At 45.0% G+C, this 16282-nt stretch overlaps 1 protein-coding gene across 1 annotated transcript in view; it reads right to left on the reverse strand.

Annotated features, from left to right (window-relative positions):
• Positions 1-2887: 2887 nt before the first annotated feature.
• The window catches only part of EPM2A (EPM2A glucan phosphatase, laforin), a 106592-nt gene continuing 93197 nt past the window's right edge, over positions 2888-16282 (reverse strand). The window contains exons 3-4 of the mRNA XM_043457325.1: positions 14085-14326; positions 2888-5288 (exon numbers count right to left, since the gene is read on the reverse strand). Coding sequence (XP_043313260.1) covers positions 5011-5288; positions 14085-14326 — 520 coding nt within the window. The 3' untranslated portion in view covers positions 2888-5010. The remainder of the gene's footprint in view (positions 5289-14084; positions 14327-16282) is intronic.

Genomic DNA, 16282 nt, shown 5'->3' on the forward strand with positions numbered 1-16282 from the left:
ATCCTCCTGCCAATGAAGGAGACCCAGGTTCAATTGCTGGGCCAGGAAGATCCCCTGGAAAAGGAAATGGCAACCCACTCCAGTATTCTTGCCTGGGAAATCCCATGGACCGACGAGCCTAGAGGGCTACAGTCCACGGGATTGCAAAGAGTCAGACACGACTTAACAACTGAGCCGGGACACCACCAAACAGGAGTGAAACTGTCCTGCTTGCCTTAGAATAAGTCCACATTTTCTCTGTGACTCTAGATTTCTTATCTGTAAAATGGGGCTAGTAATAATATTTACCTCATAGGATTTGCTGGGAAGATGAAACATGCTCATATATGTAAAGCACTTAGAGACAAATACACGGACCACATATGCTTTTTTTTTTTTTTAATTGTGATGTGCTTTAATTTTTTTTAAAAACAATCTTTTCTTTCCTTTTTTTTTTTATTAGTTGGAGGCTAATTACTTCACAACATTTCAGTGGGTTTTGTCATACATTGATATGAATCAGCCATAGATAGTTACTAGCTACTCTCGGCCTTAACTCATCAAACCACACCAAGCTCCATTACAGGCACTGCAAGTACATCAACAAACAAAACGAATCCAAATTTGGGACTTTATGGTTTTTGCATTTGTAGTAAGAGGATGCAGACAATAAAACAGATAAGCAAATGATGTGATATACCAGCCAGTAGTAAGTTCCATGAAGAAAAATGAAGCAGAGAATGAGGAGGGGGAGGGCTGGGATTGGATGTGGTGATTTTAGCAGGGTGGTGCAGAAAAGCATTGCTGGAGGAGGGATGGGAGTGAGCTCTGTGCATACAAGGAAAAAGACCACTCCGGGCAGAGAGAAGAGTAAGTGCAAGCACCCCGAAGTAGGAGTCTACACGGAATAATCAAGGAGCAAGACGGCCAATGTGGGTAGAGCAGAGTAAGGCAGAAAGCAGTAGGAGGCTAGGTCAGAGACATAACAGGGGACCAGCTTGTGGAGGTCCTTTTATTCTGCGTGACATGGCAAGACACTGGAGGTTGTGAGCACGGTAGTGTTATGATCTGACATACATTTTATAGGATCGCCCTGGCCACGGAGAGGCAAGGTGAGACACGGGGATGGAGATCAGGTAGGAGGCTGTTTCTGAAGTCCAGTCTACAGATCATGATGGCTCTACCTAGGGTTGTTTGAGGGAGAAGGTAAAACATAGTCAGGCTATATAGATATTTCCACAGGAGAGGTGACAGGTTATCCTGATGGATTAAATGTGAGGTTTGAAAGGAAGAATGGGGTGAAAAATGACAATATCACCAAGGTTTCTCAGCAATCAGATCAATAAAAATGGAAACCTGGAATAGGAAAAAAAAAAGAAAACAAAAAACAAGAATGACTTAATTCAACTGAGGTCTGAACCTGAGACTCTGCAAGCTGATTTATATTAACCGGATTAGGGAAGACTTGAGTAATGGTTTGGGGAATGAAGGAACAAAGTTGTCACTGTTGGTTTTCCTCTTCCCTTTATTATTATTGCCATTATTTTTGTTGTAATGAGAGGTAGTTTCACCAGCCCTTCTCTTTTTATTCTTAATCCATCTCCTATCAGATTTTCTCTTTTTTCCCAGCAGGTAATAAGCCACTGTGCATCCCACCCCTCTATTTGGTCAACACACTACAGCAAGCTGATCCTTTTTTTTTTTTCAGGGCTGAGTCTGAAGTTTATTTTTGCATGGCTCCTTTATACCCTTAACAACATCTTTGGGGGAAGTGCATATTGCTTACACACAGGGCATCTCAAAACATTACAGCAACTTTTCCTATGGTCATCTAGTCTCATAGAGAAGTAGATGGATACTTAGCATGACTCTCTATCCAGGGAATATAACCTTGACCCTAGCCACACACACCCCCCCATTTCTACATTCACATCTTCCTTCTCAATCTCCCCAGTACTGTTGTTATAAAAGGAAACACCTGCTTTTTCTTCTTTTGGACATTTTGCTGTTCTTTGCTTTTTCTCATTTTAGCCATTTCTCTTCCACTTACTCCAGGTTCCATTTATCCTCCCACCAATTCTTCCCCACTAATAACAATGTCTGCTTTCACTCCCATGAACTCTCCTACAACCCATCAACACGGCAATAAATCTCCTGACCTATCTCCCTAGCTCATCCCTTTCCACCGGTCCTCAATTAATATTTTTTGCTGCAGGAAGAGTCATTTGAGGTCTCTGAATTCGATCCTCTGTAAAATAAAGGAATTAAACTAGATTATCTCCAAAGATATTTTCAGTTCTAACTTCTGATCAAACTGACTCTGTTTATTCAGTATTTTTTCATGTGTGGCAATTTCTCATTTCCTAGTGAGCTCATCCTCAATTTTTCCCCCTTCATTACTTCCTATAGTTTTCAAAATCCTAACCACATTTTTCTTAAAATGGTCAAACCAAATGGTTTTCACCCATACCTTAATGTTAATCAAAAGAATGTGTTTCTTTTTTTTAATTTTTCCTAACATTAGCACACAAAATAATTAAAGGAAAATGTTTTGAAAATAAACTTATTTGGATATTTCTTTACCCTGGGTGAGATGTTATGATTTTCTTTGAAAAATGTGTGACTGAAAAGTGTTGTTAATGCCAGTGACAAGCAGCTAATGGCACAACATCACTTTGATTTTCTGACACACCCCTGAGCTCTCCATCTTCACATCTTTGTGGTGTCCTCACCTTTGACTTTCTTTTGTCCTGTAACTGCCCATTTTGATCAGCTAATGAGAAAGTGAAAGTGATAAGAAGAAAACAATTTAGCTCAGCCAACTGCCTCTTTTTCAAATAAGGAAACAGTTTGTTCTTCAAGATTTCAGACTAAGTTAGAAACATTTTAAAAATCCTGTACACAGAGGTCATTTTTAATGCTTTTATTTAGCAAAAGTTCCAGGTGATTTTAAAATACATTGGACATCCCATTCATTGAGGAAGGAAAGTTGTTCCAAAACATTTTTTAATAGTCCTAAGCTGATTTTGTCTATCAAAGCAAAAAAGGGAAAAATCTACCCCAAAAAATGTCTTTCTATAGTGGAAGTTACATAGCTGGACTTCCTAGACATTAAAGAAATTCACACACACGCACACACACACACACATTTATATAATTAGAAATATTCCATTTTTAAGATTAAATTTTACCAAACACATTGTGACTATAAATGGGTTACTTGAACACAGTAGTTATTTCTACTTGTTTTTAGCTGGTCTTCACATTATATAATCCTAGCTTATAAATTTTACTCTGAAAATCATAGGATACATTTTTCCTGCTGAGCCTTCTCTGCTCAAATGAAACCATTTCCTCTGAGTCCCAGTTACAGGACACCTCTCCCTCCTCTGAATTCCACTGGAACTCACCTTTCGTCCTTCTTGCCCCCATACTTCCTAAATCAGACTCTCTCACAACTATCAATAAATATTTATAGAAGAAAAGAAGGAGCAGAAAAATAAATAAGCATTGTAGGTTAACAGAAAAAAGTACGGCTCTGAGTCAAACAAACCTTATCATATTTCATCTATTTATTCACCACATGACTGAAGACAGTTGATTTCATCTCTGTGAGTCTTAGTTTCCTCATCTCTATAAAGGATAATAAAAACCTTCCACATGGGGTACCATGAAGATCACATTACATAAGATTGTAAAGCATCCCACACATAAGAGGCACCCAATAAAAGTTATTTCCCCTTTCCCATATCAGCCAATCATTACTAGTTCAACCCTGTAGGGCACCTGATTGAACACAGGGATGCTTCTAGGCTGTGAGCTTTTTGAAGGCAAAATCTTATTAATCTTTGAATTTCTTATAGAGTCCCAGATAGTGAATTGTACTGTTGGGAGGCACAGTAACTGTTTTGCATTAAACTGAGGGTAAACCAGGATCCCCCCTAATCTGTGAAACAATTAACTATGGACTTTGGCACTTGGGGCTCTTCTGGGAACACAGCTCCTCTTGTGAGCAACCTATGGCTCGGGCCACACCCACCTGGAGATGGCCCACTGTGGTTTAAACGAGGATAACTAACTTTCCTGAATTCTATGGTGACTGTTAGAACACTGCTCCATTTCCCACTCTAGAAACTGCTGCGGACAAACTGACCTTCCCCTGGGAGAGGCTGAACTCACCAAAGTGTGCCGGCAACACCACAGGTCAAATAAACCTGGGTGATAAACTCCAGCTCATCCCTGACCAGCCTTGAGACCCGGGCACCTGCTCACAGAGCCTCAGCGAAAACACATAAAGATAGTAACGTTACTGAGGTCATCACACTGCATACAGAAGGAAGGTGAGGCTTTGGAACATGTTTTAACAACTCCGAAGTAGGATGCAACCACAAAGACTAGAAAGTCATTGCTTTGGATCATATGGGGCTCTCCCTTATGGGAGATGCGAGTCCAGGCTCTCATCCACTCTATTCTCTTCTTTGGCCAACTGACCAATTCTTCCTTTATAATCCACTTCAGTTCAGCAGAAAAGCTCTGTGTGTGTGTGTGTGTGTGTGTGTGTGTGTGTGTGTGTGTGTGTGTGTGTGATCACACAGTGACGACATCTAGGTTAACTCCCGAACTCTTCTTCTACCTGCCAAGTCACAAGCCAGAGCAGCGGTGCGTTCACAGGCCAGCAACGCACTGACCGTGCATTAGGGGCCATCTGCCCGCCGGCGCAGACCTGGGCCCGTCCCCTTTCCGTCTGATGCTGGAACCGCACTGCACAGCCCAACGGCTCGTGGATTTTTCTGGGCGTCAGTCACGGCACCCTTTGCAAAATATTTCAAAGAAGATCCAGTTCAACCAAAGCAGAGCCGAAAGTCAGCCCCAGACTAAAGAAGGCGGGTCGGGCTTGGGGGTTGGGGGGAGTGGGGCGGGCAGGACCCGGGTTTCCAGCCGAGGAAGAATCTTGGCTTCTAGGTCAGTAACTAGCATCAGGCCAGGCTTCCTAAGGAAACCCGGAGGGAGGGAGGCGGATCCATCATCACCCTAGACACCGCACACGGAAGACCGAATCTTCCCGAACTTCTGATAAAAGTCCTCCTCTGCGCGGGCCAGGGCTTCTTCGTCGATGTACACCGCCGGCCTCTTGGCCACGAGGAAATACTGCACCTTCCTGCGGCTCCAGCCCAGCACGTACTGAAGCCAGCCGCACACGGCGGCGGTGGAGCGCCCCACGCCGGCGTTGCAGTGCACGTACACCGTGTGTCCCTTCTCGAGCAGCGCGTGCAGGAGACACACCGCCTGCGGCAGCATCTGGACGCGGCCTGCGGGAGAGAGAGCATAGCGCAGCCGGGTGAGACGGGAGCCACCCGGGGCCGCCCCGAACAGTCACTCCTGCGGCGGGAGAGGCGGGCGCGGCGGAGCTAGCCTCCCTCCTTTGTGTAGAAGGAAAAGGTGAGCCGATCGCAGAACCTGCTCATCACCAAGTGGAAAGAGCAGCCGGGAGGCAGTAGGTCAGATCTGAATTGTCCCTGGGTTTTGCTGTTCTTTTGAGTGAGCCTGCATCCCTGCAAACCTCCCTTCAAAGGGAATTTCACTAGCGCCCAGCCTCAGAAGCATGGGTCCTTTCATCTATCAGAGGGGTCTGGGCAGAGGTTTAAAGGATTTCAAAGAGAAGTTCACAGATCCCATCACCTGAATTTCCTTTAATCCAATAGGCTCTTCCAGGTAAACGCAAAACAGAATTAGTCTGTACTGGTTAAAGGAGTCCATCTGCCTCATCTTGGACATAAGCTAATTTTGATTTGTCCAAGGGAATGGCTAACTTGTTAATTGATACAGGTGGGATAGCCACTCATTCATGTATTCCCTCCTGATAACTGTGTGTATTGGGGCTTCCCTGGTAGCTCAGCAGTCAAGAATCCGCCTGCAACACAGGAGACCTGGCTTGGATCCCTGGGTCAGGAAGATCCCTGGGAGAAGGAAATGACAACCCACTCCAGTATTCTTGCCTGAGAATTCCCATGAACAGAGGAGCCTGGTGGGCTACGGTCCATGGGGTTTGGAAGAGTCGGACACGACTTGGTGACTAAAGCACCACCACCATCACAGTCTGTACTAAAACTGACTCAGTTTCCCTTTACTGGGCAATTATGATTACAGGTGTTGCTGCCCTGGGGCTCCTGTCCTGATGATTAGATGTCCAGTGTCTTCCCCTCAGCACACTGAGACAGGATATATAATGCTCTGCTGAGGCCCATTGGACCCATGCCCTCTCTATCATCCCAGGGACAGAGAGCCCCCCTGAAGCCAGCAAACTCTTAGATGCCTGGAGTTTCTTCTGCTCTCAGATTCTCAGAGCAAAATGAATCTGGTGGATTTTTTTTTTTTTTTTGGAAGGTGGAGGATGGTCATTGTAAATTACTTCGAGAATGGGTGGAAGAGGGAAACTATACAGAGACCTGGGTGAAAACTGTGTGCTCTGACCTCACATCCCCCAGCTGCTCTATGTCCTCAACCACACGGAGACACCACAGCCCTGGGGGGGCGGGGGGGCTGGGGAGAGGGGCGTCTTTCGAGGGTCACAGAGAAGGCCTGTCCAGCCTTCACACTGCCATCCCATTGGATGACTGCAGAGGTGGGAAATGCCCCCCTGCAAATAACCTCACACCAGATCTTCACTGAGGCCTGCAATTCTCCCATGAGAGCTGCTCAGGTAAGTTTAAACTTTCCTTAGATGCCCTTTTTTTTTAAATGCAAGTGCCTTGAAGGGGCCAACACAACAGATTGCAGTCAGGCCTCAGCACCTTAGAAGGAGAGAGTTACCAACCCCCCCCCTCCCTGTGGCCTGAAGACCCTCCCAGTGACCACTCTACTGTGTCAGGAGGGGGCTTAGCTTCAGGCCCACCCCGCTATGATATCTATCAGAGCCGGAGATCTCTATGAAGCCAAAAAGGATTTTAGTAGCTCCCGGTGTTCTGTTACTCCCTCTGACTAAGGAATTTAAAGGCCCCACATGGCAGTTGAGAGGTGGTTTTAACAGGAATGATTTAAGCAGAGCACTCTTCACAGTTCTCTCCCCAGTGCCTGTTGCCACACTTTCATGTCCCCTGCCTGGTCCCTGAGGGCATCTGAATTAAAGTCACACCAGCCCCTAGGCCTTGCTAGACTTCTGAGTCCAAACTGTGCCATAAACTTTAACTGATCTATGCCTCTGTGCTTGGTTGCAGGGTGCTCTGAGGACAGAGCTTGGGGGGCCTGCCATACAGTCACTCTCCTAGAGGCAGTGAAGTAACACCTGAGATGTAACAAGGTATAAGACACCATATGTATCAGACAGTGGTCTCGCTGGATGTCTCACGGAGAGAACTGTGTCTTTGGTCCACTATTTAAGTTCAGAAATCAGATGAGGCAAAACCTCCAAGGTCTGTACGAGTGACCATGCTGATAACCGTGAGGCCTGTTCGAATGCAGACTTCTCTTGCTTAGAGGGGGGTATTAGAAGTTTAAGGACTGTTGGCCAGGAAAGGAACTCGCGACGACGGATCCAGGAAGCTTGGGCTCGTCCTGCTCCTGGCTCAGCTGGCATCACTTCTCAAGTTCCCCAGTTTCCATGTTCATTGCCAGGGAATTAACAGAAACATTTTTAATGGGCGTTTTCAGCAAATGCCCAATACACAAGTAGACCACAGCAGCCACTGGCAGGAGGAGCTGCTTGGAGTCAGAGACCCAGAGTTAATGCTCAGCTTCTGTGGCATCAGGACCAGCCTGCCCTGGCCAGGTCTACATGGACCCATCAGAATCCCCTCCCTTTTCCTTCTCTCTGGCCAGAAGTACCCCCAGGGAAGGATCTGCACCAAACAGCCAAAATGATCTAATATTTCCCTCTTTCCTTTTTATCTGTAAAAGATTCTTCAACAGGTATTTTGGAAGTTGAGAAAGGATTTGTGTTAGTTTAAGGTTCAGTGAGCTCAGACACGTAATCCTGGAATGTAAATGTCAGCTGCCACTCGGAAACTCCGGAAGGCTCCCAGTTTAAACACAGGTCTCACCCACCAGAGGTCCTCTCCTAGAATCACTCAGCCATCCCACTTCAGAACTGCTGAACACTTCTTTAAATAACATGAAGAAAGAATAAAAAGGGGCACCAGCCTATCTAGGATGCCATCCATCTCAGCCTGGCCTCAGCTGGAGCCCTCCTTTATTTTGACTCTGCTTTGATCGGTGGCTCAGACGATAAACAATCAGCCTGCAATGCGGGAGACTCAAGCCCAATTCCTGGATTGGGACGATCCCCTGGAGAAGGGAAGGGCTACCCACTCCAGTATTCTTGCCTGGAGAATTTCATGGGCAAAGGAACCTGGTGGGCTACAGTCCATGGGGTCACAAAGAGTTGGACACGACTGAATGACTTTCATTTCACTTCACTTTGATGGACGACAGGGAACATGTACTGGGCTGTTTCCGTCTGCTGACGCTGTTCTAAGCTCTGCATGCGACAGCCTTTGCAGCCACCTCTCAACAAATATGGGGCTGGCACTATTATCACCCTCAATTGCATCAGAAGTTTGTGCAAGGTTATTCCTTAATGGCCACTCCAACCCAGCCGTCCAAATTCTGAAGTCTCTGGCTTTAACCTCTGTACTACCACCTTCCCTAACCTACCTGGTCCATGGTTGGCTTGCTGGCCCCCATGCAGTCAATGCGAAGCCCCAGTGAGTCCCTGCCCCCCACTTCCCGAGTCATGCAGCAGCTGTCACCGCAGTGGGACAGGGGCATCCTCCCTGGGGCTCAGCATCTCTGTCCCTACCCAGACGGCTGTCTGTGTCCTACAAGTGCATGTCTTCTTGCTTGAAAACCCATTCTAGGGAGCCAGAGCAAATGCGTGTCATCTTGAAAAAATCACCACAACCTAAAAGTTGGCAGTTATGTTTTATTTGGTGGGAATTTTTAGGACTTCAAGCCCGGGAGACAGAAACTCAAGTCACCCTGAGAGAACTGCTCCAAGGAGGTGAGCGGATGAGCCAGGGAGGTCAGGGAGTCTGAACATCAAAAGATTATTGTTAAGTAAAGGAAACCAGATGTCCCCAGTTAAGGAATGTATCTTTTCTATGTAGGGGAAGATGCAAGAGTCTGAGCTCACTGGAACCATTCCTTTCATATGCATCTGAGCTTTCATCTGAGCTATCCTGGGGCCAGTATCCTGTGGTCATCACATCCTGAGCTCCCGTGGGCTCACCCATAGGGAGTGACTGCAGTCTGAGGGTTGTGGATTATGGGTATTCTTCTTCCTCAGTGCCCTTTGACCTCACCAGCTCACATCAGAGGGGTGGAATCACTGATGACTTGACATCCTTGTTTACTGATATGGCAGGAAATATTCCACTTCTCATACATAACCCACCAAGGAATCACACAAGGGTCCCCAGGATCAGGGCTCACCCAATAAAGCCAGTGTCAACCAGAGCCCCTAAGGTGAATGTTTCATATGTTTAGCCTCCAGATGGAATTTAATTCAATAAAATGCTAGCATTTTTAAAAACAATAATACCCCCAAGGCAAGAGAGAACCACTGATTTTTTTTTTTAATGTAAAACATTCCAAATTTTAAATGTTGGCAAGTAAGTTGAAAATTTTAAAGCCAGTGCAGGTCCAACAAAACACTCCACCATCTGTGATTTTTACTTTGGAATCTAAAACAGGGCTTGACTCCCCATAGATGCTCAATAAACATTCACTGAATACATGAATTAAAACAAAACCATTAATACTGATTTGATCTGAGACAGTCCAAGACCCTTCTTATCTAATTTCTGGTCCACATCTCCTCCAAGTTAATCCAACTCTGGAATGGCTTTTGGGGGTCCCTGAAGATATCTGAGGTTGACGTAAGGCTGACCCTGAAAGAAATTGTTCCTGGCACAAGTTTCAGCCTTTCCAACACACACACACAGGTCTTTCCTTTCTTAATCCAGAGGCAGATTAATGCTGAATATATTACAATTTTATTTGACCACATCTTCTTTTCTTTAATTTAGATAAGGTCCCTGTTATCTATAACACCCTTTAATAGAAACGGAAGAACTTGGCACTGATAATATGGCCCCAACTTTGGAATTTTCAAAGCTCTTCCATATCAATTATCTTATTCTACTGTTATAATCCTGTAAGGCAGATATTATTACTCCTCGTTTTCCAAGTCTGCCCGTAGCACACAGCTGCTCCACTGTGATGAGGCTCACGCCCAGGTGCCGTGGCTCCAAGGTCAGTGTCTGTGCCTCGTGGCAACACTGCCTTTAGTGTGTTGAGTCAGAGAAAAGACTCAGACCGTGACAACAAAGGGGTGGGCAAGGACTCTGAAGAGCATATGAACCCATTTGGGAGGCAAGGTTAGACCGTCTGTTATAAACGGCGCTGTGCTGACAGAGGTCAAAACACAGTCTGCGTACTTCCTGTGGGAAGGATAACTTATTTTCTAATGAACATTTTTTTATGTGTTCAGGTGAGTGCTACATTTGGGAGCTTTTTGTTTCTCAGGTGAAAGACAAACAAAACAAAACAAAAAAATCTTTTTCTTTTTTTTTTAAAGAAAAGAAAAAAAAAACCTAAACAATCCCAACCCTTCTGCATGACAAAAAGTACAAGAGTGAGAATCGATGGCACAATTGATTATAACAGGTCTGTGACGACCAGTGGTGACAGTCAGGCCTAACAAACTCTCTTCCTTCTCAGACTTTATCTGACAGCATTATGCTGCGGCTCAAAACACTTCCAGATGGATTTTTCTCTGGAGTTCTAAAAATATTCAGCTGAATTAATCTCTGTGTTCATTGTGCTAATGTTGTGAGCCATGGAGATTGATCTATTGGTCAAAAATTCCTCTGCAATTCAGGAGGGGTTGTTAACCCTTTGATTACTCCCCCAGGTTTTGCTGAACCACAGAAACTCTTTACTCTTGGGTTTTGGCTTTTTTCAAGTGGGAGCCTTAATTTTGCTGCCATTTCTCTGGTTTCCAAACTGCTTCAGTGTGAAAGACGGTCCATTGTATGCTCGGGTCCTGGTGATTCCAGGACCCTCACAAGATTTTAATACAATTACAGTGGCTCCTTGAGGATAGCATTTTCCCTCAGGCTTCTGCATATTCCCAAACTATCAAGCAAATTGCCTACCAGTTAGCAGGGTTTTGGGGTAATCAGTGCATGGGGGTAGGGCAGGCCATATTTATCTCAGCTTCTCTGAGCCTAGTCTCACATCCTATTCTGATGGGATAATGAAGCTAGAAGATCACAACCAGACTGAGAATCAAACCCTCCCTGGAAGCTATGGGCACGCGATCCTCACAACCTCCTCAGTTTTGAAGCCAGAGAAGCAAACTGGACGGGGCAAATATGACCCAGGTTCACTGGGCTTTTCTGTGCAAATCATGTTTTGTTTTGTTTTCTAATTCCTTGAAAAAAGACAGAGCTCTCAAAGCTAAATCAAGCTTCTTTGGATCAACATTCATTACCAAGAAGAGTAACCAACCAACCAAACCTTCAGAAAGAAAAATAATACCTCATCCCCAGCGATAGTTCAGTTCAGACGGACCCACTGAGGGGCCCAGCCTGGCCAGCAGGACCATAAATATTCATCAAGAGTCAAGATGGCCAAGGCCCTAAGACCGTCAGAGTCCCCCATCCCCACCTATATCTTGGAGTACTGACTGGGGAGACAAGCTATCTCCCTAAAAACTCATGAAGTGCAAGTGAAGATCGCTCGGTCATGTCCGACTATTTGTGACCCCGTGGACTATAGCCTGCCAGGATCCTCAGTCCATGGAATTCTCCGGGCCAGAATACTGAAGTGGGTAGCTGTTCCCTTCTCCAGGAGATCTTCCCAACCAAAGAATCGAACCCAGGTCTCCCGCATTGGAGGCAGATTCATTACCCTTTGAGCCACCAAGAAAGACCAAGAAACTCATGTCTTTGTCTAAATCCAGCTGATGATGAACATGGCAGGTTGAAAGTGTGGGTGGTGGTCTGTATAAAGTGCATGAAGAGTCCGTATGAGCGTGTAGAGAAGCTTCATTGCACGGTGGCAGGCGCAGTGTTCTGAGTCTGACTGCATGTGTTGAAATCCAGGCTGTGTCTCTGCTATATGACACCAGCCAGGTCACTTAACTTCTGTGTCCCTCATTCTCTTTCTCAGCAAAATGGAGATAACAACACCTGCCTGGACTCTTGTCGGGAGAATTAAATGAGTTAACGTTCAAAAGTGTTCAAAACAGAGTTTGATACATAATGTATTTGGGGGGGAAGACGACTGATGATAGAAACATTTCTTTGCTGGACATCACTATCTTCCTTCTTTCCTCCAGAATAGCAGTTCACCAAATGCCTTCAGAAGGACTGATGCTGAAGCTGAAACTTCAATACTTTGGCCACCTGATACGAAGAACTGACTCATTGGAAAAGACCCTGATGCTGGGAAAGGTTGAAGGCAGGAGGAGAAGGGGACAACAGAGGATGAGATAGTTGGATGGTATCACTGACTCGATGGACATGCATTTGAGCAAGCTCCCGGAGTTGGTGATGGACAGGGAAGCCTGGCCTGCTGCAGTCCATGGGGTCGCAGAGTCGGACAGGACTGAGCCACTGAACAGAACTGAAACGCCCTGATTCTGCGCCAGTCCATAGCTCTCTGCTGCCCTCTGCTGGCATCTGATTGATATTATTCGAGTAGCTTGTTTTCTTGGATTCAGAGATCTCCACTCCTTTCCTTCAAGAACCCTATTCCCCAACCAGGCTGAAATACAGATTATTCCTCTAAAATCCCACGCCTCTGTGCCTTGGTTGTTTCTCCCACCGCCATGCCCTTTCTCCCTCTATGTTGACCTGCCACGCCCACCTCAAATCCCAGGACACTTACATCGCCTCCCCGTCCTTCTCTGCAGAAATTCTCCTCCCACACCATTACCCTCCTAGCGCGCTGACTCATCCTTCTCATCACCTTCTTCTTCGCACTTTAATTAGCTTTGAACTTGCCTTACTGCCTCTTACCGTGAGATCAAACTGTTCATTATTTGTCTCCGATCCTTGGCAGCACCCGTGTCACACCCTAATTCCCTCTTCACGAAGACAGGTTCCGCCAGTGTTTGTGCGGTAAAGGGAAGCATCACAATTGCCGCCCTGCCCCGAGCTGCAGTTCTCTCTCCTTACCTCTCACCTTAGCTGCTGCAGTAACTTCCTAACTGGCCTCCCCAGACCCGCTGTGGGCCCATCCCCGTGTTCTCCACCCTGCAATCAAAGGATGCTTTTGGGGGGTGGCGGGGAGAAAGGTTATCTTGGCATCTCTCAGCCTCCCTCCCTTTCAACTGCTTCTCACTGCATAAGCATAGAGTCTCAAGTTTTCTTTGTGTCCCAAGTCCTGCAGGACTTCGTTCCCTTCTTCCCAGACCTGCAGCCACACTGACCGTCTTTCAGTTCCTACAATACCTGTGCTCTCCTGCAAGGAGGACTCTTTCCACGCTACTCTGTCTGTCTGGAAGCCTCCTGCCCACCTCACTTGTGCCCAACTCCCGCTTCCGATCTCAGTTCAAGCACACCCAAGAAAACCTTCCCTGGCCCTTTTTCCTAGGTCTCATTTGCCTGTGCGTGCTCTCGTTGCAGGATCCGTGTGACTTTCTAATCGGAAAACTGACCAGAGCTTTACATTTCTATTTGCAGTCATTTGATTAATGCTTATCTTCCCTATTGGACTATAGCTTCATGAGGACGGGAGTTGTGCCTGCTTTTCTTCACCTTTGAATTCCCAGCCACCAGCCTAGGGCCCCACACACATAGTAGATACACAATAAGTATGTTTGATGAATAAATAAATTAAAAGAACTAATGTGAAACAGAATCTTAGCCAAGGTGTCAAAAGATATATATATCTTATATATACCATATATGTATATATACATATATATATATATGTATGTATAATATATTACCCCCAAAATCTTATATTTCTTCCATATCTATCATTCGCATACAGGTTTTCAGTTATAGGTAGGTAGGTAGATAGGCAGACAGACAGACAGGCAGAAACCACCCAGGGCTTCTCTGAACCACATTCCACAAGCCCCCTCAGACGCTTACCTTCCGTGCTCATGTCTGGGGTGGGCATCCAGATGTAGGCCAAGCCTTCCTCCTTGTACAGCTTAATCATGGTGTCTGGGGTCATGGGTTCTGGGTAGCGGTTACAGCCTGAGGAATTCTGTACAATATCCCATTCCGTCTGGAAATTCATTACAGCTGTGACCCCGAGTTCATGCTTCAGTTTGATGGTTACGTGTTCCACTTGGCGAGGGCAGCTACCCAGCCAGATATTTGGTAGGATCCTAAGAAGGACACATGGAGTCAACCATAACTATTGGTGTTATAGCAGCTGCATAAAACATGCAGTATTAAAATGCAATTAACCTTTAACACTGGCACAGGAAAAGCTGTATTAAGAACATGACAACCAATATTATTATTAAAAGACAAAAATACTGGCGGTGGTGTTTTGAGGGAAACAAATAATTCAATTAACTAGAAGGTCAGGGTATAAGCATTAGGAAACCAAATCTAGCAATATATTAAAATAAGTCCACCATGTTACACTTATTCCATGAATATTAGGAAATCCATCAACATATTTCAAAATACTAACAAATTAAGGGCAAAATTCCTATGATTATATCATAAATTCTGGAAAATATGTGCTAGAATTCAGCAATCATTCCTGTTTAAAGCTCTGTATAAAAATTTCAAATAGTATGAGATTAAGAGAAACTAATAACAACCTTCTTTTAAATAAAATCAAAGTAAAGATTATTTACATTAGTATTCAACATTATTCTATATGCTTCATCTAAAGCTATAATGTAGAAGAAGAAATCTCTATCAAAAAAAGATTCAACTACAAGAGCTATGAACAATATTAAAAGTATTAAGATTAAATTATCTGGATGAAGGAAAATACACAAAAATCAAATAACCATTTTCTGTACTACTAATAGCCAGGTAGAAATAGATTGGGAGGAGGAGGGGAAGTCTTATTCAAAAATAATGACAAAATTATAAAATATCTAGGAACGTCTTTAACCCAGAAAAAACTATAAAATTTTATTAGAGGACATTATAAAAACAATAACAACAAATAAGTAGACATACTGTGATGCTGTGATTTATTATAAGAAACACATATTTGTTCTTCATCCCCATATCTGACACAGAGTTCCTAAATCCATTGAAATTTCCTAAGTGATGACAGCCATAAAGGTGTCTTTTCTTAATGAGGTAATTTTTAAAATGCAGCTAAGGGTGGGGCTGGTTGCCAGGGTTTCCAACCCTGTGATTAGAGGGTTGGAATTTTCATCCCACCCCCTCATCTCCTGGGAGGGGAGAGGGACTAGAGGTTGAATCAGTCACCTTTGACCAGTAATTCCATTGACCAGGCCTATGAAATGAAGCTCCATAAAAAAACAACAAGGTTTGGGAAGACTCCAGGTTGGTGAATACAGGATAATGGGACAGAGGGTGTGGAAGCTCTGCTCCTTTCCCATGCCTTCCCCTAGGCATCTCTGATATCTGACTGTCCCTGAGTTACGTCCTTTTATAATAAACTGCTGATCTAGTAAGTAAAGTGTTTCTTTGAGTTCTGTGACCTCCTCTAGAAAATTAATCAAATGCAAGTGTAAGGAGGGGCATGGGGAACCCCCAGTGTGTAGCCAGTCAGTCAGAAACACAAGTAACAACCTGGGCTTTCACTGACCTCTGAGGGCAGGTTGGGGGGATGGGGGGTGTCTTATAGGACTGAACCATTAGCCTGTGGAATCTGATGCCATCTGGGGGTAGGAATTTCCTTGTGGATATTGAAGATTATTATGGAAAAAATAAAAGGATAAAATTTTAAACAAAGAGAAACGCTGGAAACCCAGAAAAGACTTACGGTGCCCTGAAGAGGGGAAAAGTGAAAGTGTTAAGTTGCTCAGTCACGTCGAACTCTTTGCAACCCAATGGAGGCCCACTAGCCTCCTCTGTCCATGGAATTCTCCAGGCATTCCTGGAGTGGGTAGCCATTCCCTTCTCCAGTTCAGTTCAGTTCAGTTCAGTTCAGTCACTCAGTCGTGTCTGACTCTTTGCAACCCCATGAATTGCAGCACGCCAGGCCTCCCTGTCCATCACCAACTCCCGGAGTTTACCCAAATTCATGTCCATTGAGTCGGTGATGCCCTCCAGCCATCTCATCCTCTGTTGTCCCTGTCTCCTCCTGTCTTCAATCTTTCCCAACATCAGGTTCTTTTCCAGTG

The sequence above is a fragment of the Cervus canadensis genome, chromosome 33 (assembly GCF_019320065.1).
Source record: "Cervus canadensis isolate Bull #8, Minnesota chromosome 33, ASM1932006v1, whole genome shotgun sequence".
NCBI classification, from domain to species: domain Eukaryota; kingdom Metazoa; phylum Chordata; class Mammalia; order Artiodactyla; family Cervidae; genus Cervus; species Cervus canadensis.